At 41.8% G+C, this 22256-nt stretch overlaps 2 protein-coding genes across 2 annotated transcripts; both read right to left on the bottom strand.

Moving 5' to 3' along the window:
• Window positions 1-268: 268 nt before the first annotated feature.
• Window positions 269-2324, bottom strand: LOC131285319 (pyrethroid hydrolase Ces2a-like). Its single transcript, XM_058314174.1, has 4 exons — window positions 2088-2324; window positions 1741-2007; window positions 632-1668; window positions 269-566 (listed from the first exon to the last, which is right to left on the bottom strand). The coding sequence occupies exons 1-4, from the start codon at window positions 2322-2324 to the stop codon at window positions 269-271; spliced, it is 1839 nt and encodes a 612-aa protein (XP_058170157.1).
• Window positions 2325-18842: 16518 nt separating this feature from the next.
• On the bottom strand, window positions 18843-20884 carry LOC131285318 (esterase E4-like). Its single transcript, XM_058314172.1, has 4 exons — window positions 20648-20884; window positions 20280-20567; window positions 19171-20207; window positions 18843-19104 (listed from the first exon to the last, which is right to left on the bottom strand). Exons 1-4 carry the CDS (start codon window positions 20882-20884, stop codon window positions 18843-18845), a joined length of 1824 nt encoding a protein of 607 aa, XP_058170155.1.
• Window positions 20885-22256: the final 1372 nt, after the last annotated feature.

Raw genomic sequence — 22256 nt, 5'->3', positions numbered from 1 at the left:
TGATTTAAAAAATCACAAAACTCAGTGATGTAGAAATATGAACTGAAGCCGGATTGATGTGAATACCTTACATCAAGTCCCAGGGGAGAAACAAGGCGTTTCGTGGTGTCTATCGACGAGGAATTCTCTATATACATTAACCGTGGCAACAGTTTGTTTTAAAAAAACATCATTCCTGAATCCTTTAGGTATGAATGGATTTTAAGGCAATTCTTAAGGGAGAGTTATATTAATGTAACAAATGGTTTTAAATATAATTGCAGACTATCTAAGTAAAGTAATCTTTTAGCTGCTCCGCAAGTTCATCAGGATATTCTTCACTGCGGACAGCATTTTCATCCGTGTACCTCTCCGACAGCTGGCGGAGTTTCGTGAGGGCTTCGCATTGTTCGTAGTAAAGGCATTCATATACGATTTGCCAGATCATGAAGTAAATATTTCGTCGATCTTCGACTTCCCGCACCTGAAACTCTTCGTCTACGTTCAGGTATTGCGTTTGATTACGTAACTCGCTGTACGAAGGCCAGACAAGGTCGGATAGTTTACTGCGTTTCGGTGTCGGGTTTCTAGAAATAGATGATATTTAGCACTTAAAGAATCTTGTAAATCAAGTGCGTTGTTCAAGGCTTACCCATATTTCACGAAATTGGTTATAAGTTCTACCGTTTTTATGTGCACCGATAGTTCACGGCGGAACTCGCTACGGTTTCCTAGTGCCTCCTTCATATTATAAGGGCTAAAAATGTAGCCTAACTCATCTCCGTGGATCGCACCGTACACCGAGTTGTCCACGTAGTGGGCAAATATTTTCTTCTTGTATTCTCCAAACTTTCCGTCGAACTGAAAGCGCAAATAGTAAACCTTCTCGACGTCCAACCGTTGCACAAACTCACTCAGCAACCGTTTTATAGGATGGTGCAGGTTGGCCATGCTTGCCATCTTGCGATAGAATTGGCCCCTGGAGTCTTCCAACCCTTGCGAGACCACCCAGATACTAATGTTTTCAAAAATTTCCGCGATCTGTTGCTTCAGTTCACGACGTCGATTATTGGGGTAGTTATTGCTCATCCAGAAAGCTGTCACATGCTTTAGCATGAGCTCGAACTCGGTGGAGGTTTCACTCATCAACATCGGCATCGGATGTGGAGCCTTCGTTCGAACGAGCTTGTGAGGAGATTGTCTGAAGTATGACGCTTCATCGTCGGGATGATCCTCTAACGTCGGAAGGAAGCATGGATAGAACATACTGGAGAAGGCAAATGTGTGCCGAAGTCTGTTATCTTTCAGGAAAAACTCCTCAAATGATTGCTCACGAAGCTCGTTCAGTGTCGACGCGCTGAGGTCTCGCTCATAATTATCCATGCACTTTTCGCCTTCGTATAGCATCGCCCAAGGTGCAAGCATCGAGCCGCTTAGAAGAATAGCTCCCTGAAACAACCCTCGAGCCCGATCGCTATAAAGGTGATGGGAGAGATCGCCAGCGCCTGCACTGTGTCCCATAACCGTGACACGATTGGGATCACCACCGAAATAGCTAACATAGCGCTGTATCCACTGGAGAGCCACGAGTTGATCCTTCAGTCCATAGTTTCCCGTGATGTTATGCTTTTCATCCTTCAAAAATCCAAACACACCAAGTCGATAGTTGATCGTTACTACGATCACATCCTAAAAATGCATGGAAGTAGTTATAAGTAAACCCACTTGACATCACTGGATGGTAGAAGCTTCTATACAAACATTTTCCATAAGCAAATCGACGCCATGAACTTCGCCGGAACCGACGACATGACTACCACCGTGGATGAACACCAACACTGGGAGCATGACGATCCGATCGCTACCATCTCGACTAGTCGTGTTGTTCACTGTTGTGAAAATATTCAAAAACAGACAGTCCTCCGCTCCGGCTACGGATGTCTGCTCGTTGATATCATCAAACTGTGGGCATTTGTTCCCATACGCAGTGTAGTTGTTGTGACCTTCTGGTTCCTCGAACACTGGATCCTGTTTTCAAAGTTTTCGAAGTAAACATCCTTGGTTATGGGATGAGATTTTAGAATGTTTTAAGTTTCTTCGAAACTTACTGCAAATCGAAGCAACCCAACGGGAGGCTTTGCGTACCGAATACCAAGATATTCACAAAATTGCACTCCATTAAATGTACTATTTCGTACACCTTGAGCAGTGGATTGAGGTCCCAGCTGAACGGAACACTCTGCTGAGGTCTTTTCAACGTCATCTGCAGTCACGAATGCAAGCTGAGCGTACAGAAGACTGACAAATATCGTAAGTAATCGAAGATAAACTAAACCACTACCCATTTTTAAGGGCGTCTGTAGGCACTCAAATGAAACGAAACCAAATCCAACACCGCACTCTACAGACGGCCTCTCGTTACTGCTGATAACACGTAGCTTCATCACTTATATTTGCCTATTCTTCGTCGTACCCTCATGCTGGTTCCTGTTCTCTGGTGAAACCTTAGGACCCGGTTGTTAGAATGAGAGCATGGGATTAAGCGCGCCTCAATGCTCTCCCGGCACAGTGGGATAAGGTGGAGAACTAAACATTTAAAATTGCTGATGAAGTTTCCGTATTGTAGTACGCGAGTTAGTTAAAAACATGAAGATAGTAAAATTTTCCATTGAAAATTCAGATTATGCCACCGTAGTATGACAGAAGGATTGGTACTGGAAATGATTGCAGTCAAGTGACGTAATGCAACAATTTAATCCATTTCAAAATTTAATTTAAAAAACTAAATCGTTTAGCTCCTTCTTTTGATCTTATTGTTACGCAACAAAGCTCATACAATACTCCATACAACGAATGGTGGTAGTACCTTTATTGTTATTATGCGGCTCGACATCATGTTTATTATAGCTCGGTTCCCAGCCGTTCGTGATAGGTAGTACCTTCCCACACAACACGAAGTCGTATTAAGTTGAAGAAATTGAATCATATATTAGTATTTTTCGAATCGGAATCGCAGTAAGCATAGACAATGTACGAGCAATGTATATTCTTTGTTCCATATGATGCCGATTAAGAATGTAATACGATTTTCTTTATGCATACGTATAGATAAACGAGCAATGTCCAGCTGATGTATATCGTAAGTCGTATATGATGCCGACTTAGAAAATATACGACTAAACATATACATTTTGAACAATGTACGGTTAGCGCCTCCACTTTTGTACGTATAGGCATTATTTTAGCATCATTTACGATTCAATCATATTGCATAGAAGTACGATTATTTCAAGTTGATATTCGATTTACATGCATATGTGTTGTGTGGGTTCTTCACCTATCCCAAATTATTTCGAAAACGGGCTACTTCGGGCAACTGCATTTTCTGGACTCGCTGTTGTCATATGTTTTGTTATACAGTAAACAAATTTTCAAAAACTTCTTGTGAATCTTTTTCTCATTCAAAATAAAGCAAAGCTTTATTTTTCTATATTTTTTATCAAAAACATGTCAATTTAATGCAAAAACAGGGAAACAAGTCTCGTAAGTCCTTAACGGGCAGGCATGACCAAGAGGTCGTTACGCCAATAAGACGAAGAAGAAGATGTCAATTTGATGCTTGTAGCTGAGAAAAATTTATCAAATGAGAAAATTTTATTAACATTCTTAAAACATTTCTTTTTTACGTGGCCAAACTGTAAAGAAAACTTCGAGGACGTTTTCAATTGACTAATATACTCTTTTTTCACACGCTCAACTTTGGCATAGCATAGTTATAATATTGACCAATGTATTGAGATGATTCTAAGGGTTTTCTTAGTCAACTATCCAACTATTATTTAAGCTTGTTACCATTCACATACTAACACTTCCATTTTGGGTGAAATATCCGTCTCTTATCCCACCGTGCCCAGAGGCAAAACGCGACCGCTACCCTAAATGTATACTGAGAAAGACACGAAAACAAACTTGTCTAGCACCTGACCTCAGTGGTGATAAGACCATCAATGTTTTACAATCGAGCATGCAAGGTCAATGCTACGGTTTGTATTGAGGAAGATCCGGGCGGGCGAGTAGATGAAAACATCGGAAGCTGAAGGGAACGATGCTGGCAGCGTGAAATGAAAGCACGTCATTAGATTGCTCACCTAGCATTCGATTCAATAGGAAGTATTACGCGCCACGTGTGAAAGAGTTGTGCGATGTTTTAGTTTAAAATTGACCAGCTGATTGTAAGGTTGTTCAGCGACAGGTTTTTTTATACCCAGATAAGCGTGGTGTGTACTGAATTTCATTCACTTCAAAATGCTATTCGTATATGGGAAAGAGATTGTAAAGTAGAAAGAAAACAACAAAGATACTTTGTTAATCTAATGGTTAGAAATATTTATGAAACGAATATGATTGCCTATTTGCCTAGGAAGTTCTACCATTTCCGCAATGTAGTATTCTCTGTGGACAGTGCTGTCAACAACGTATCTCTCGACAGCTGGTAGAGTTCCTCGATGGGATCGCATTGTGCATAGTAAAGGCATTCATAAATGATTCGCCAGATCATGAAGTAAACATTTCGTCGATCTTCGACGTCTCGCACCTCAAACGCTTCGTCTATGTTCAGGTACTGAGTTTGATTCCGTGACTCGCTGTACGAAGGCCAAACAAGATCAGATAGTTCACTGCGTTTCGGTGTTGGGTTTCTAGAGGAAGATAAAATGTAGTACTTAAATTCCGTCAACTGTATTTTTCAAGCCTTACCCATATTTCACGAAATTAGTTATCAGCTCAACCATTTTGATGTGCACCGATAGTTCACGACGGAATTCGCTCCGATTTCCTAGTGCCTCCTTCAGGTTATAAGGGCTAAAAATGTAGCTAAGGTCGTCTCCATGGATCGCACCGTACACTGAGTTGTCCACGTAGTGGGCAAACATTTTCTTTTTGTATTCTCCAAATTTTCCGTCAAACTGGAAGCGTAAATAGTAAACCTGCTCGCTGTCCACCCGTTGCACCATCTCACTCAGCAACCGTTTGATGGGATAATGCAGGTTGGCCATGCTTGCCATCTTGCGATAGAATTGGCTCCTGGAGTCTTCCAACCCTTGTGAGACCATCCAGATACTAATGTTTCCGAAAATTTCCGCAATCTGCGGGATGTGTTCAACACGTCGATTGTTAGGAAAATTACTGTTCATCCAGAAGCCCCACACGTGCCTTAGCATGATCTCGAACTCGGTGGAGGTTTCGCTTATCAGTACCGGCATCGGATGCGGAGACTTCGTCCGAACGAGCTGGTGAGGGGACTGTCTGAAGTATGACGCTTCATCGTCGGGGTGATCCTCTAGCGTCGGAAGAAAGCATGGAAATGTCATACTGGAGAACGAAAATCTGTGCCGAAGTCTGTTATCTTTCAGGAAAAACTCCTCAAATGATTGCTCACGAAGCTCCTCCACGGTCGATACGTTGAGGTCTCGCAGATAATCATCCATGCATTTTTCGCCTTCGTAAAGCATCGCCCAGGGCGCAAGCATCGAGCCGCTTAGAAGAATAGCTCCCTGAAACAACCCTCGAGCCCGATCGCTATACAGGTGATGGGAGAGATCGCCAGCGCCAGCACTGTGTCCCATAACCGTGACACGATTGGGATCACCACCAAAATAGCTAACATAGCGCTGTATCCACTGGAGAGCCACGAGTTGATCCTTCAGTCCATAGTTTCCCGTGATGTTATGCTTTTCATCCTTCAAAAATCCAAGCATTCCTAGTCGATAGTTGATCGTTACTACGATCACATCCTAAAAATGCATGGAAGAAGTTAGAAGTAAAAATAATTGACACCCTTAGTTGCTAGAATCTTCTATACACACATGTTCCATGAGCAAATCGACGCCGTGAACATCACCGGAACCGACCACATGACTACCACCATGGATGAACACCAACACTGGGAGCATGACGAGCTGGTCGCTACAATCCCGGCTAGCCGTGTTGTTCACTGTTGTGAAAATATTCAAAACCAGACAGTCCTCTGCTCCGATCACGGATGTCTGCTCATTGATCCCAACAAACTGCGGGCATTTGTTCCCGTATGTGGTGTATATGTTGTGACCTTCTGGTTCCTCGAACACTGGATCCTGTTTTCATTTATGTTGAACCAAACATTCTTCCTTATGAGATGAGAGTTTTTAGGTTTTTCAATTACTTCAAAACTTACTGCAAATCGAAGGAGCCCAACGGGAGGCTTTGCGTACCGAATGCCAAGATATTCACAAAATTGCACTCCTTTAAATGTGCTATTTCGTACACCTTGAGCAGTGGATTGAAGTCCCAGCTGAACGGTACACTCTGCTGAGTTTCTTTCAATGTCATTTGCAGTCGCGAATGCTAGCTGAGCGTACAGAAGACTGACAAATATCGTAAGTAATCGAAGATAAACTAAAACAGTACCCATTTCGTTCTGAAATGGCAATGAAATGAAACGAAGTCGAATTCAACACCGCACTCTACAGACGATCTCGCTAAACTGTCCGTGGTGAACGCTACCTTCAATGTATACTGAAAAAGTCTCAAACAACTACTGTTGAACCCAACCTCTTACTAATGATAAGCTCATCTTAGTTGTACAATCCAGCATTAATTGGTGAATGCTATAGTAGCGGACAAGCGAGTAAATGAAAGCAACAGAGGGTGATGGTGAAAAGGTGCAATAATAGTAAACCAATGTATTCCTTGTTTTTACTCAGCGTTGAAACCGCTTGGAAGCAATTCTGAGAATTAAAGACAAAGAGAAATTGAACAGCTGTTATCAATAGCAAACAGATGTCTCTTTATTCCTTACAGTCGGCTGCAAAATTGAGCATACAATCATGGAAGAATTGGTTTTTGATCATAACATTTCTTTTTGCTGTAAACAAAGAAATGAAACGAAGCCAAATTCAAAACTTCGCTCTTTAGACGTCATCTATGTCCTGACCGAGGTAAACCGTGAACGCTACCCTGAATGTATCCTGACACGATAAGGGATCGCGTAACGAGATAAACACAAGCTAGTATAGCGCCTGAACTCAATTGAGATAAGACCATCAATGTTTTACAATCGAGCATGCTCAGTCAATGGCACAGTTGGTATTGAGGGAGATCCAGACGAGCGAGTAAATGAAAACATCAGAAGTTTGTCTTTACTCAGCATTTGATCCAATAGGAAGTATTACGCGTCACGTCTGAAAGAGTTGTGCGTTGTTGAAAGTTGAGAAGTGCTGATTATTAGGAAATACCAACTCTCCAAATGAGCCTCAAAATTTATTGGTTATTGGCATATCATGTTGTCTTAAAGAATTGTTCAAAATCAGTTTGAAGTTTGATTTAAGTATGTGATAACAGTGATCGGGGATACATTCACTTTCACATACATTCCATTTGCATTCACTTTAAAATGCTATTCGTATGGGGTGGAAAGAGTTTCTAAAGTAAATATAAAACTACTAAGGTACTTTTTCAATCCTTTTTTTATAGATTTAAAAGTAATACTACCATTATTCGTAAGATTAGGAAAATTCATGAAACGAATATGATTGCTTTTTTGCATAGGAAGTTTTACAAGTTGTGAATTGCATCTGTGGACAGCGTTGTCAACAACGTATCTCTGACCAGCTCGTTGAGTTTTGTGACCGCCTCACATTGTGCGTAGTAAAGGCATTCATAAATGATTCGCCAAACCATGAAGTAAATATTTCGTCGATCTTCGACTTCCCGCACCTGAAACTCGTCGTCTATGTTCAGGTACAGCGTTTGATTACGTGACTCGCTGTACGAAGGCCAGACAAGATCAGATAGTTCACTGCGTTTCGGTGTTGGGTTTCTAGAGGAAGATGAAATTTAGTACTTAAATTCCGTCAACTGTGTTTTTCAAGACTTACCCATATTTCACGAAATTGGCTATCAGCTCTACCGTTTTGATGTGCACCGATAGCTCACGGCGGAATTCGCTCCGATATCCTAGTGCCTGTTTCAGGTTATAAGGGCTAAAAATGTAGCCTAACTCGTCTCCGTGGATCGCACCGTACACCGAGTTGTCCACGTAGTGGGCAAACATTTTGTTCTTGTATTCTCCAAACTTTCCGTCGAATTGAAAGCGCAAATAGTAAACCTCTTCGGTGTCCAACCGTTGCACCATCTCGCTAAGCAACCGTTTGATGGGGTAATGCATGTTGGCCATGTTTGCCATCTTGCGATAGAATTGACTCTGAGAGTCCTCCAACCCTTGTGAGACCATCCAGATACTAATGTTTCCGAAAATTTCCCACATCGGATATACCTGCTCAAGACGTCGATTGTTGGGAAAGTTTTTGCTCATCATGAGGGTCCACACTTCCTTTAGCATGAGCTCGAACTCGGTGGAGGTTTCACTTATCAGTATCGGCATCGAATGTGGAGCCTTCGTTCGAACGAGCCGGTGAGGGGACTTCTTGAAGTATGACGCATCGTCGTCAGGGTGATCCTCTAGCGTTGGAAGGAAACATGGATAGAACATACTAGAGAAGGCAAAAGAGTGAAGAAATTCGTCATCCTTTAGGAAAAACTTCTCAAATGATTTCTCACGAAGCTCCTCCAGTGTCGACACGTTGAGGTCTTGCACATAATTATCCATGCACTCTTCGCCTTCGTACAGCATCGCCCAAGGTGCTAGCATCGAGCCGCTTAGAAGAATAGCTCCCTGAAACAATCCTCGAGCCCGATCATTATACAGGTGATGGGAGAGATCACCAGCGCCAGCACTGTGTCCCATAACCGTGACACGATTGGGATCACCACCGAAATAGCTAACATAGCGCTGTATCCACTGGAGAGCGACGAGTTGATCCTTCAGTCCATAGTTTCCCGTGATGTTGTTCTTTTCATCCTTCAAAAATCCAAACACCCCAAGTCGATAGTTGATCGTTACTATGATCACATCCTACAAATGAATGGAAGTGGTAGTAGAACTAAGTTAACTTCCTTGGTTGGTAGAACCTTCGATACAAACATTTTCCATAAGCAAATTGACGCCGTGGACTTCGCCGGAATCGACCACATGACTACCACCATGGATGAACACCAACACTGGGATCATGACGCGCTGATCGCTACCATATCGGCTAGTCGTGTTGTTCACTGTTGTGAAAATATTCAAAAACAGACAGTCCTCTGCTCCGATCACGGATGTTTGCTTGTTGATATCATCAAACTGTGGACATTTGTTCCCATACGCTATGTAATTGTTGTCACCTTTTGGTTCCTCGAACACTGGATCCTGTTTTCAATGTTTTCGAAGTAAATATTCTTGGTTAGAAGTTGAGAGATCTTAAGATTTTCAATTACTTCGCAACTTACTGCAAATCGAAGGAGCCCAACGGGAGGCTTTGCATACCGAATACCAAGATATTCACAGAATTGCACTCCGTTAAATGTGCTATTTCGTACACCTTGAGCAGTGGATTGAAGTCCCAGCTGAACGGTACACTCTTCTGAGTTCTTTTCAACGTCATCTGCTGACACGAGTGCTAGCTGAGTGTACAGAAGACTGACAAATATCGTAAGTAATTGAAGATAAACTAAACCAGTACCCACTTCGTTCCGATCTGGCAATGCAATGAAACGAAGTCTAATACAACACCGTACTTCACCAACGTTCTCTCTGAACTATCGGTGGTGAGCGCTGCTCTCAATGTATCGTGAAAAAGATTCAACCACAAAATAGTCAAGAACCTGAACTTACTATTGATAAGCTCATCATAGTTGTGAAATCGAGCATTGAAGATGAATGCTGTCGAAGCTGATGAGCGTGTAAATGAAAACATAAATCGGTGATGCTGGAAATTTGTAAAGAAAGTACGCCAATATATTGCTTGATTTTACTCAGCGTTCAAACGGATTGGAAGTAATTCGGAGAATTGAAGACTTATGCGCTGTTTATTTAGAAATTGAACAGCTGTTATCAGTAGCAAACAGATTTCTCTGTCTTACTTATTGTCTTTACTTGGCATTCGATCCAATAATAAGTAATTTGCGCCACGTGTGAAAGAGTTGTGCGTCGTTTTAGCTGGAGATTGTCCGCTGATAATAAGGTATTACAAGCCCTCTAATTGCGCCTCAAAAGTTCTTGGTTAATTGCAAATCATTTTGTTTTTATGTAGTGTTGCAAAATAGTTTCGATCAGTTTAAGAGTGTAGCGACAGTGACTGTTTTTGTATACATAGTTAAGCGGGGTGCATAAAGATTTTCGTCATTCACGTCAAAATGCTGTTTTTTTTTTATAAAACATACTATTTATTTATAAAATAGTTTACTTGCTTATAAATATGGTCATTACAATAGTGTCAAAAAAACAATGTACATTTAAGGACAGCTAGATCGATCGCAGTATCATTGTTTCCAATGATATGGATGATGTAGTTCGCATACAGACGAAGCACTTTTACTCGTTGCGCAGTACTCATTCCGCGGAGTACTGGAAAACGGAGACATTGAAACGAGCACTGACACCCTGGAGCTTCATTCCTGATGCACTGCTGCAGCAGGTCCCAGGCGGCAATAACGCGAGTGCAAGAGGTGAACCTATGTTCCAGGGTGTCACATTCAACACAAAACATACAGGACGATGAGGATGCGCGTCCCATCCGCATTAGCAGATCGCCATGTGGGACCTTGCCGTTCACTACAAGGTACAGTGCCGACCGCTGCTCCGATGACAACTTCGGGGAATGGATGTTCTTCCATACCATCTTCCAGACAACATTTTGAAACTGTTCCTGGATTTTGGGATTTGGGAAACGTTGCACTAGCGTCTTGCGAAACGCTCTAGTGGACGGGTGTTGCTTAAGAGTGGAGGGAACGTATGCGAGTATCTGGACAACACTCCGAAGGCATGGATATGTTGATGGGATGGCTGCAATGTCAGGCGGGTTGTCAGCGTATCGTATGTGGTCCGCACCAATCCGCAGGTACTCCTGTTCCACCACATACCGGTTGGTCAACAGGGCTATAGTCGTCACAGCTGGGATGTGGAGGTTGAGTCCCCCACGGTTTCGGGGCAGCGCCAGTTGTTGGAGTGGGATCCGTATTCCGCCAGCACCGCTCCAGAGGAGAGACCCTACCAGGCTAGTTACCTTGGCTGTGTCCATTGCGCGTGCACCAACAACCGACGCAACGAACCACAGCTTCGGCAGCAAGAAGCTGTTGAGCAGAACCACTTTCTGCATAAGGTTCAGGTCTCTCACCCTGTGTAACCACACCAGCCGACGAAACTGGTTGATCACCAGGTCCCGCTCGTAAAGAGGTGGAAAGAGTTTTTCCATAATCTTTTATCTATTATATTTTATTTATCTTCCACATCTATATTTATCTTTCTATCGTTCTATCAATCTATGTATCTTCTATCTAGCTATGTATATATATTCTATCGGTAATATATTAAATTTAGATAAGTACGCTTGCAACTTATAAGGCTTTCAAGGGTGAACAACCCTCACCCTCAGCTCATCTTGCATGCATGATTTTGAATTAATTTTTGATTTTTTGATTTTTTAAAATTGATTTGAATTGATTTGATTTGATTAAATTGATTTTTGAAGCAATTTAAAATTTTCAGGTGGCACCGGGCCGTGGCATATGAAATACGTTCAAAAAAAAAAATTCGACACCGGGTAATTAGCAATATTTTTGTATATTTTAATAGAAAAAGCAAAACAAAATTTATTCGTTTATTTATTTATGTAACACAACGGGCAACGCGGACCTTATGAGTGTCTTAAGAACTAACTTACAAATCACAATAAATTATAGTATCGTAAAGTGCGCATTTGCAAGAAGTCTAGCTTGTCAATAGATATGTAAAAGAAGAAAGCCGGATAAGCTTTACTGAATGTTCGGGAAAAACTGTTCGTAACGCGTCCTGCTGAATGTTATCCGCAACAAAAGAAAAAATTTAGCAACTTCATGCTCTGTCATGATGCATTTTTTCCTGTTTCCAATCGCTCACTTCCCGCGAACGGTTGGCTTTTTCTTTTTCTCCACAATAATAAAAGAAATGGATAAAATTACTGGAAACATACATTTTGTAAAACATGTACAAACAGCTGCCCCGTTTTATATTGCATTGATTAATATAGCAAACGGCAAATTGAGGGAGAAAGGAAGGATACATGGAAAACCCAAGCTTTTGAAACCTATCAAATTCTACAGGGTCCGGGCAATATGAATTACATTCCAATGGTAAGACCTACAGTCACACAAAAGTATTCACAAATGTAACACGACACATCACAACGCAAAGGCTTTGGGGGCTTGTGCTTTTTCGGATAGGTTTCGGATAGCTGCAAGGATAAGTCTTACTCGCTTGAGGTGCAGATGATAAAAGAAATTATGTTATTCCTAACTATTCCAATGCACTGCCTTGTACTAAAAACATAATTCTGGTGCATAATTATGTCGTGCATTCAAGGGTCGAGTGATCAGCCAAAGAGTGAGAACCAAATACAATCCAGAGCTCACTGAGTTAGTCTTTATGAGTAAACAGAAGGATATGCTCGATCAACTATAACTTCAAAGCATGCCGAAATTGATTTGAAATTAAACTGTAAAGATAGGAATAGTGACAAATTCTTCAAAACAGGGCTTAAGAACAAAGGTTAATGAATTTTATATTTGATGAAAATGGTATATTTCGCAACCATCTAGCATTTTTTTTTAAAGAAATGCATCTTGCTACCCGTGTAACCGGGCTCATAAGCAAGTCTAATAAACTAAAAGCAGAAACGGTACTTCATCAATCCTTTATTTTAAGATAAATGTAAAGGCAAAACTACTTTTATTCTTGATGGTTGGGAATATTCATCAAACGAATATGTTTGCCAATAATTACACCCTTCTTTGGTAATGCATTATTACATTTAACATGCGTGAAAACATAAAAGTTCGCGTGTGCCGGCGGAGTGTTGTGACGGCCTCGCATTGTTCGTAGTAAAGGCATTCATAAATGATTCGCCAGAAAAAGAAGTAAACATTTCGTCCAGCTTCGACATTCCGCACCTGAAACTCGTCGTCTATGTTCAGGTACTGCGTTTGATTTCGTGACTCGCTGTACGAAGGCCAGACAAGGTCAGACAATTCGCTGCGTTTCGGTGTCGGGTTTCTAAAAAAAGACGGAATTGGATGCTTAAAGAATTCTGTGCATCAAGTGTGTTTTTCAAGACTTACCCATATTTCACGAAATTGGTTATCAGCTCTACTGTTTTTTGGTGCACCGATAGTTCACGGTGGAATTCGCTCCGATTTCCTAGTGCCTCCTTCAGGTTATAAGGGCTAAAAATGTATCCCAACTCATCTCCGTGGATCGCACCGTACACCGAGTTGTCCACGTAGTTGACAAAGTTTTTCTTTTTGTATTCTCCAAACTTTCCGTCGAACTGGAAGCGTAAATAGTAAACCTGCTCGCTGTCCAACCGATGCACCATCTCGCTAAGCAGTAACATGATAGGATAATGCAGGTTGGCCATGCTCGCCATCTTGCGATAGAATTGGCTCTGTGAGTCTTCAAACCCTTGAGAAACCAAATTGTTACTAATGTTTTCCAACATTTCCGAAATCTCCTCACGACGTTGGTTCAGCTCACGACGTTGGTTATTGGGAACGTTATTGAACTTCCAGAAGGCCGGATTGTGCCTTAGCATGAGCTCAACTTCGGTGGACGTTTCACTTATCAGCATCGGCATCGCATGGGGAGCTTTCGTTCGAACGAGCTGGTGAGGGGACTTCTTGAAGTATGACGCTTCATCGTCGGGGTGATCCTCTAACGTCGGAAGGAAACATGGATAGGTCATACCGGAGAAAGCAAATGTATGAAAATGCCTGTCATGTGTCATGAAAAACTCCTCCAATGGTTGCTCACGAAGCTCCTCCAGTGTCGATGCATTGAGGTCTCGCATATAATCATCCATGCACTCTTCGCCTTTGTAAAGCACCGCCCAGGGCGCAAGCATCGAGCCGCTAAGAAGAATAGCTCCCTGAAACAATCCTCGAGCCCGATCGTTATACAGATGATGGGAGAGATCACCAGCGCCAGCACTGTGTCCCATAACCGTGACACGATTGGGATCACCACCGAAATAGCTAACATAGCGTTTTATCCACTCGAGAGCCACGAGTTGATCCTTCAGTCCATAGTTTCCCGTGATGTTGTGCTTTTCATCCTTCAAAAATCCAAGCATTCCTAGTCGATAGTCGATCGTTACTACGATCACATCCTACAAATGAATGGAAGAAGTTATAAGTAAACCCACTTGACATCATTGGTTGGAAGAACCTTCTAAACACACATTTTCCATAAGCAAATCGACGCCGTAGACTTGGCCGGAACCAATCACATGACTACCACTATGGATGAATACCAACACTGGAAGCATGACGCGCTGATCGCTACCATCTTGGCTAGCCGTGTTGTTCACTGTAGTGAAAATATTCAAAAATAGACAGTCCTCCGCTCCGATCACGGATGACTGTTCGTTGATATCATCAAATTGTGGGCATTTGTTCCCGTATGTGGTGTAGCTGTTGTGACCTTCGGGTTCCTCGAATACTGGGTCCTGTTTTCAATGTTTTCGAAGCAAAAATTCTTGGTTATGAGATGAAAGTTTTTAAGATTTTCAATTACTTCGCGACTTACTGCAAATCGAAGCAACCCAACGGGAGGCTTTGCATACCGAATACCAAGATATTCACAGAATTGCACTCCGTTAAATGTGCTATTTCGTACACCTTGAGCAGTGGATTGAAGTCCCAGCTGAACGGTACACTCTGCTGAGGTCTTTTCAACGTCACCTGCATTCACGAATGCAAGCTGAGCGTAAAGAAGACTGACAAATATCGTATGTAATTGAAGATAAACTATACCAGTACCCATTTCGTTCAGCTCTAGGCAAAATTCTAATCCGCACTCTACAGACGTTCTCTCTGTACTGAATGAGTTAAGCCGTGAACGCTACCCCCTCAATGCATCCTGAAAAAGTCTCAAACAACTACTCTTGAACCCAACCTCTTACTAATGATAAGCTCATCCTAGTTTTACAACCGGGCATGCAAGGTCAATGCTACAGTTTGTAGTGAGGAAGATCCGGACGACCGAGTAAATGAAAACAATGGGTGATGCTGGAAATGAGCATTGAATCTACGCCAATGTTTTGCTTGTATTTACTAAGCGCTTGAGCCGATTGGAAGTAGTTCTCAGAACTGAAGAGTTATGCACTGTTTTACTTAGAAATTGGACGGCTGATTGTTATACTGATTGAATTGCAGCAAACATACCGTATGCGTGATAATGTTTGCACCATCGTACTAATATGGTTCCCGATGGACCTAGGCTTACGAATCCTTGGCTTTCTCTACAGTCTAGGACCTGACTTCAATAGTGATAAGACCATAATGTAAATGCCACAGTTTGTATTGAGGTAGATCCGGGCGAGCTAGTAAATGTAAAAATCAGAGGGTGATGCTGTCAGCGTGAAATGAAATTACATCGTTTGATTGCTTGTCTTTAAATGTGTTATCCAATAGGAAGTTTTAGGAGCCACACCGTGTCGACATAACGGCAGAGAGCGGTGGGTCGACTGTCACTGCCACTGTCAGGAGGCTGTCAGAGTCCTGCGGTCTAAAAGGGGAGAAAACTCTTTCTACCGGTCGGCATCTCGAAAGAAGCTAAGTATGGCCAATACTCGACCAGTCCCAAAAACAACCTTGGGTCATATTATAGATGAAAAAGGATGGCATGCTGACCTTCTTAAAATAATGGCCAATGGCCAATTTGTTCGCAACATGTGTTTGTTACCTCAACCACTTGATGATATGATATCATATAGAAGATATCTTCTCAAGGAAGGCGCTTCTTTCCAGTGGAGTTAAAAATGTCAGCATGCATTTGAGTAGTTCCAACAAATACTATCTTCACCTGACCTGCTATTGACCCACTACAACCCGAAGCTTGAGATTAATGTGTCAGCAGATGCGTCATCAATTGGAATAGGAGCTACTATAGTGCATAAGTTCCCAGATGGTACACTGAAGCTTTTTCAGTATGCTTCACGGGCACTAACAGGAGAACTAAGGTGGTTCCCCTGGCCGAAAACTTTGTAGGAAAGTATCAAGCCGGTTTCATGGAGCGACGCTCGACAACGGACCAGCTGTTCAAGGCGAGCTATGACAGCATTGACCGGCAACAGCTGTGGATGTTGATGAAGGAGTTTCAGATTCCGAACAAGCTGATAATGCTGTGTAGGGTCGTTAGTCTCGCGTCCTCTCAGTTTGCTTCCCACAGAGGACTGAGGTAAGGGGATAACTTTTCATATCTCCTTTTCATTACAGGCACGCGGCTCGCGGAGGAGAAGGCCGCAGCGAGTATGGTTGTTTGGCCAGGTCGAGACGGACTTTCGGAGGATCGGTGTCTCGAATTCTTGCATCTGCAGCACAGAACCGGTCGTACGTGCCTCGAGCTACTCAGTGTAGCTCTAAAGCTTAAGCCCGTTTATGGTCAAGCCCTGTCAAAGACATTATAACTTTGTATTGGTGACTTTGTGCATGCCAAGGAGTACAGGCAGAAAACGTGACCGCTGGGAAGATTGAACAACGTGTAGGAAAGGTGATTTACAAAGTTCTTAAATCAACTGGTAGCAAGCAAATATCACACATTAACACATCCCGGTACCACATCACTCGTATACTCGTGTTACACAAACATTTTTTATGCTCTGTAACTTTTTATATATTACTTTTTAACCTATTCCTACCACCTCTTTAATGCCCTTGTCTATCTATCTATCTATCTATCTATATATATAAAAGTCACCGTTGTCTGTATATATATATGTATGCACTCGCATCACGCAAAATCTACCGGGCCGATTTACACCAAACTTGGCAGGAAGGTAGCTAATTTTCCAGGATTGAATGATCTGAACTTCGTTTGTTGATATCTTCAATCCTCCCTACCCCTCCCGAACACCTATCCTCTAAAATTAATGAAAAACAATTATAGCTCAACCATTACTGATTGGATTTACATAAAAATTGATACACATGCTGCTTTCGTAAGGACATAGCATGGTTTAAAATTTCATCGATCTAGAGGAAGGGGAAAGGGGGGCTCGCATACTACTCCCTACCTCAAAAATGGTAAAAATGCAATATGGATATCAATTTCGCAAGATTTATGATCTCTAAATCGAATGGCCTTACTCTTAATGTTCAATCTTAGCCCCTCTATCCTCCTCTTCTTCAGCATAACAATAGCAATTCTCAAAACGAAGAGCGTTATTTCTTATCATGTATTCAACAGCATTACGCAAACTCTAACGGATCGATTTGTGCCAAACTTGACTGGATATTAGCTAATTTTACAAGGATGAATTATTTGGACTTCGTTTATTGATGTCCCCATACCTCCCTACCCCTCCCGGATAACAACCGTCTAAAAATAAGGAAAACCAATTAAAGCTTTACGATTATTGAACAGATTTTCACAAACTTGGTACACATACTGCTTACAAAGAGACATAGCTTTGATTAAAATTTCAACCTCCTAGGGCAAGGGGAAAAGGGGGCTCTCAAATTACCCCCTACCCTAAAAATAGTAAAAATGCTATATGGGTACCAATTTCGCAGTATTTGTGGTCTCTAAATCGAATGGCCTCACTCTTAATGTTCAATCTTAGCTAAGACTCCCACTACCGTCCTCTTCTCCAGCCAAACAATAGCAATTCTCAGAACAAAAAACGTCAATTCTGATCACATGTATTCAACGCAAAATCTAATAAGTCTACCTTAACCAAACTAGGGTGGAGTGTAGCTAATTTTTTATGATTTCGAATATCCTCCGTCCCTTTCCCGAACCGAAAACTTTTCCCTATCCCCGAACACCGAACACCTCAAATGAAAAAAAATAATAATAATTCAACAATTATGGGATGGGATTTTTACAAAATTTGGTACACATACTTCTTAAATATGTAGCCATCATCTAATAAAATTTCATCCATGTACAAGAAAGGATAAGAGGGGCTACCATCTTACCTCTATATCTCAACAATGGTTTAAAAGCAATATGGGTATCATTTTCGTTGTTTTTTTTGGGGTCATTAAATCGAATGGAATCGAATTTGAGTATTCAATCTCATCTCAGACTTCTTTTATCTTCTGCTACAAATATTCTCAATCACACAAAATCGATTCGATTTATACCCAACATACTAATAAGAAAGCCAATTTTCAAGTGTGAAACGTCCAACATTCTTAACATTGTAAAACTCAATACACTGAATGAAAACACTCTTTCGTTTGGAATTGTTTTTCTACACGGATGAAATCGGGTTAATCAGCTAGTTAGTTGATAAAAAAGATGCAGGACTCGTCCGTTAATGATATTAGTCTTGGTACGGAACGTGTTAATAGTTCCTGGTAAAGATTCGTCACCGTCCTCACCAGCAATCATCATCGTCGTCGTCATAATCATCATCATCATCATCATCGTCATCGTTATCTTCGTCGTTTCCGAGTTAACGTATTCGTACATGTGTACACGTAAAGCAATAAAAAGTCACGATCAGTTTCAAGTTTAATTTAAGAGTCTGAAAACAATGAATGTTTTCTTTATACATAGATAGGCAGAGTGCATGAAGATTATCGTAAATCGCTTCAAAATACTATTCGTATAGGGTGGAAAAAATTAATGAAAAAAACAGAAAGAAAGAAAGGGACTTTTCAAACCTTTATTTTTAGACGGATTTAAAAGCAATAGCACTAATATTCTTTACGGTAAGGTATATTAATGAAGCAAATATGTTTGTCTATTTGTTCAGGAAGTTCATCCAGTTCAGAACTGTATTATTCCCTGTTGAAAGCTGACGGAGTTTCGCGATGGCCTCACATTGTTCGTAGTAAAGGCATTCATAAATGATTCGCCAAATCATGAAGTAAATATTTCGTCGATCTTCGACATTTCGCACTTGAAACTCGTCGTCTATGTTCAGGTATTGCGTTTGATTCCGTGACTCGCTATAAGAAGGCCAGACGAGGTCGGACAGTTTACTGCGTTTCGGTGTCGGGTTTCTAGAAGAAAATGAGATATAGCACTTAAATTCTGTCAACTTTCATTCTGTCTTCTTCAAGACTTACCCATATTTAACGAAATTGGCTATCAGCTCTACCGTTTTGATGTGCACCGATAACTCACGGCGGAATTTGTTCGGATTTTCTAGTGCCTCCTTCAGGTTAAAAGGGCTAAAAATGTAGCCAAGATCGTCTCCGTGGATCGCACCGTACACCGAGTTGTCCACGTAGTGAGCAAATATTTTGTTCTTGTATTCTCCAAACTTTCCGTCGAACTGAAAGCGTAAATAGTAAACCTGCTCGGTGTCCAACCGTTGCGCAGTCTCCTTCAGTAACCGTTTGATAGGATAATGCAAGTTGGCCATGCTTGCCATCTTGCGATAGAATTGGCTCGGTGAGTCTTCTAATCCTTCCGAGACCACCTTGATACCAATGTTCTCCAACATTTCTGAAATCTCCTGCATGTGCTCACGACGTCGATTGTTGGGGTAGTTATTGCCCTTCCAGAATGCCGGCATATGCTTTAGCATGAGCTCAACCTCGGTGGAGGTTTCACTCATCAACATCGGCATCGCATGTGGAGCCTTCGTTCGAACGAGCTGGTGAGGGGACTTCTTGAAGTATGACGCTTCATCGTCGGGGTGATCCTCTAACGTCGGAAGGAAACATGGGTAGAGCATACCGGCAAAGGCAAAGCAGTGCCGAAGTCTGTCATATGCCAGGAACAACTCATCAAATGCTTTCCCACGAAGCTCTTGCAGTGTCGACACGTTGAGGTCTCGCACATAATTATCCATGCATTTTTCGCCTTCGTAAAGCATCGCCCAAGGTGCTAGCATCGAGCCGCTTAGAAGAATAGCTCCCTGAAACAACCCTCGAGCCCGATCGCTATACAGGTGATGGGAGAGATCACCAGCACCAGCACTGTGTCCCATAACCGTGACACGATTGGGATCACCACCGAAATAGCTAACATAGCGCTGTATCCACTGGAGAGCCACGAGTTGATCCTTCAGTCCATAGTTTCCCGTGATGTTGTTCTTTTCATCCTTCAAAAATCCAATCACTCCAAGTCGATAGTTGATCGTTACTACGATCACATCCTACAAAAGATTAGAAGTAGTTAGAAGTGAACATAGTTGACATCACTGGCTGGTAGAAGCGTCTATACAAACATTTTCCATAAGCAAATCGACGCCATGAACTTCGCCGGAACCGATCACATGACTACCACTATGGATTAACACCATCACTGGGAGCAAGACGCGCCGAGCGCGTGCTCGTACACGTGTAGCACTACTATCACGGCTATTCATATTGTTCACTGTTGTGAAAATATTCAAAACCAGACAGTCCTCTGCTCCGATCACGGATGTCTGCTTGCTGATGTTTTCATACTGTGGGCATTTGTTCCCGTACGCAGTGTAGTTGTTGTGACCTTCTGGTTTCTCGAACACTGGATCCTGTTTTCAATGTTTTCGAAGTAAATATCCTTAGTTTTGGGATGCGATTTTATAATATTTTAGGTCAATTCACAACTTACTGCAAATCGAAGCAACCCAACGGGAGGCTTTGCGTACCGAATACCAAGATATTCACAAAATTGCACTCCATTAAATGTGATATTTGGAACACCTTGGGCTGTGGATTGAGGTCCCAGCTGAACGGTACACTCTGCTGAGTTAGTGCCAACGTGATCTGCAGCCACGAATGCAAGCTGAGCATACAGAAGACTGACAAATATCGTAAGTAATCGAAGATAAACTAAACCACTACCCATTTTTAAAGGTTTCTGTAGGCACTCAAATGAAACGAAGTCAAATCCAATACCGCACTCTACAGGCGTTCTCTCTATACTGATCGAGGAAAACCTTGAACGCTGTCCTTAATATATTCTCTGACCTTACTATGAATCTGACTTTACAAATGATAAGCTCATGATAGTTATACAATCGAGCATGCAAGGTTACTGCTATAGTTTGTTTTAAGGAAGATGCTATAAATTGTTTGTTTTTACTTATAGAGTAATGCGCTGTTTAAGAAATTGACCAACTGATTGTTAGAAATAGTAAACAGATGTCTCTTTCGTACTTGTAGCCGGCTGTAACATTGAGCAAACAAATAGAGGAGACTTGAGTTTTCGATCATCACACTTAGTTCTGGTGTGAGCAATGAAATGAAACGAAGCAAAATTTAAAACCGCACTCTATAGATGTTCTCTCAGTACTAACCGAGGTATACCGAGGTGAATGCTACTGTGAATGTATCCTGAAAAAGACATAAACAAATCAAGCAGCAACGAGAAGCAATGCAGCAGCAACAATAGGCATTCCTTGTCCCAGATTCCTTGCGGCAAGAACAATAGAGTCCTTAGCAAGCAACAAAAAATAATTCCAGTACGATCGAGAAGATCACGTCACTTTTGCTGCATGGTACAGCAGGTACGAACATTTGTTCGATAAAGACACGGAGCGGTTGGACGACGTCACTCTTGTCAGGTTGATAATAAATAAGCTAGGACTAACCGAGCATGAAAAGTACATTAGCCATATACTACTGGCTAAAGCCAATGAGTTCGTCTTTAAAACAACCGTAGAGAAGGTAGACAAATTATTTGACTCGGGAGACATCGAGAATGTTGGAAGAAGAGCTAAAGTGTATATTGTTGTTGCGTAGACTGAAAGAGAAGTCACAGAGACAAGCATCCGACTACTAAGCTACCTGGAAGAAATGAAAGAGCTTACCGTGGTTCAGATGACCAATGAATGCCTCATTAGAGATAATTTGGAGAAAAATATTGCTGTCTTGTGAGAGGCGTCGTGGAAACCAAAACATTGCAAATTGCAAGAGGAAAAAAGTGAAATGTTGGCTTTGTGGAGGATGGCATTTCGCGCAAAATTATCCGAAGAAGTCCTACAAATGCCTACGATGTCACATTATTGGGCATGAAGTAAGTTTTCTGGCACACTGTAGGGGAAGTGTTCCTTTGTATACCTCGGATCTCAAGTCACATGTGACTCTGACACGGCCTTAGAATCTCGGAGGAGTGGCTGGAAATGCGCTGGAAATTGTACCTCCTGTAGTCTACGCAAGTGGCTACTATCCAGTCAAAGTCTCCTGGCGAACAAAACTAACGGTCTGCCGTACATTAA

This window comes from Anopheles ziemanni, chromosome 3, assembly GCF_943734765.1.
Source record: "Anopheles ziemanni chromosome 3, idAnoZiCoDA_A2_x.2, whole genome shotgun sequence".
NCBI classification, from domain to species: Eukaryota; Metazoa; Arthropoda; class Insecta; order Diptera; family Culicidae; genus Anopheles; species Anopheles ziemanni.
This window is presented reverse-complemented; position numbering and strand designations above follow the sequence as displayed.

Coding starts and splice junctions, on each gene's coding strand:
- LOC131285318 (XM_058314172.1), bottom strand. CDS start 20,884: ATGGGTAGTGGTTTAGTTTATCTTCGATTACTTACGATATTTGTCAGT. Junction 20,208..20,279: donor TCGATTTGCTTATGGAAAAT/GTTTGTATAGAC, acceptor AATCTTTTGTAG/GATGTGATCGTAGTAACGAT. Junction 19,105..19,170: donor GCCAATTTCGTTAAATATGG/GTAAGTCTTGAA, acceptor ATTTTCTTCTAG/AAACCCGACACCGAAACGCA.
- LOC131285319 (XM_058314174.1), bottom strand. CDS start 2,324: ATGGGTAGTGGTTTAGTTTATCTTCGATTACTTACGATATTTGTCAGT. Junction 1,669..1,740: donor TCGATTTGCTTATGGAAAAT/GTTTGTATAGAA, acceptor ATGCATTTTTAG/GATGTGATCGTAGTAACGAT. Junction 567..631: donor ACCAATTTCGTGAAATATGG/GTAAGCCTTGAA, acceptor ATCTATTTCTAG/AAACCCGACACCGAAACGCA.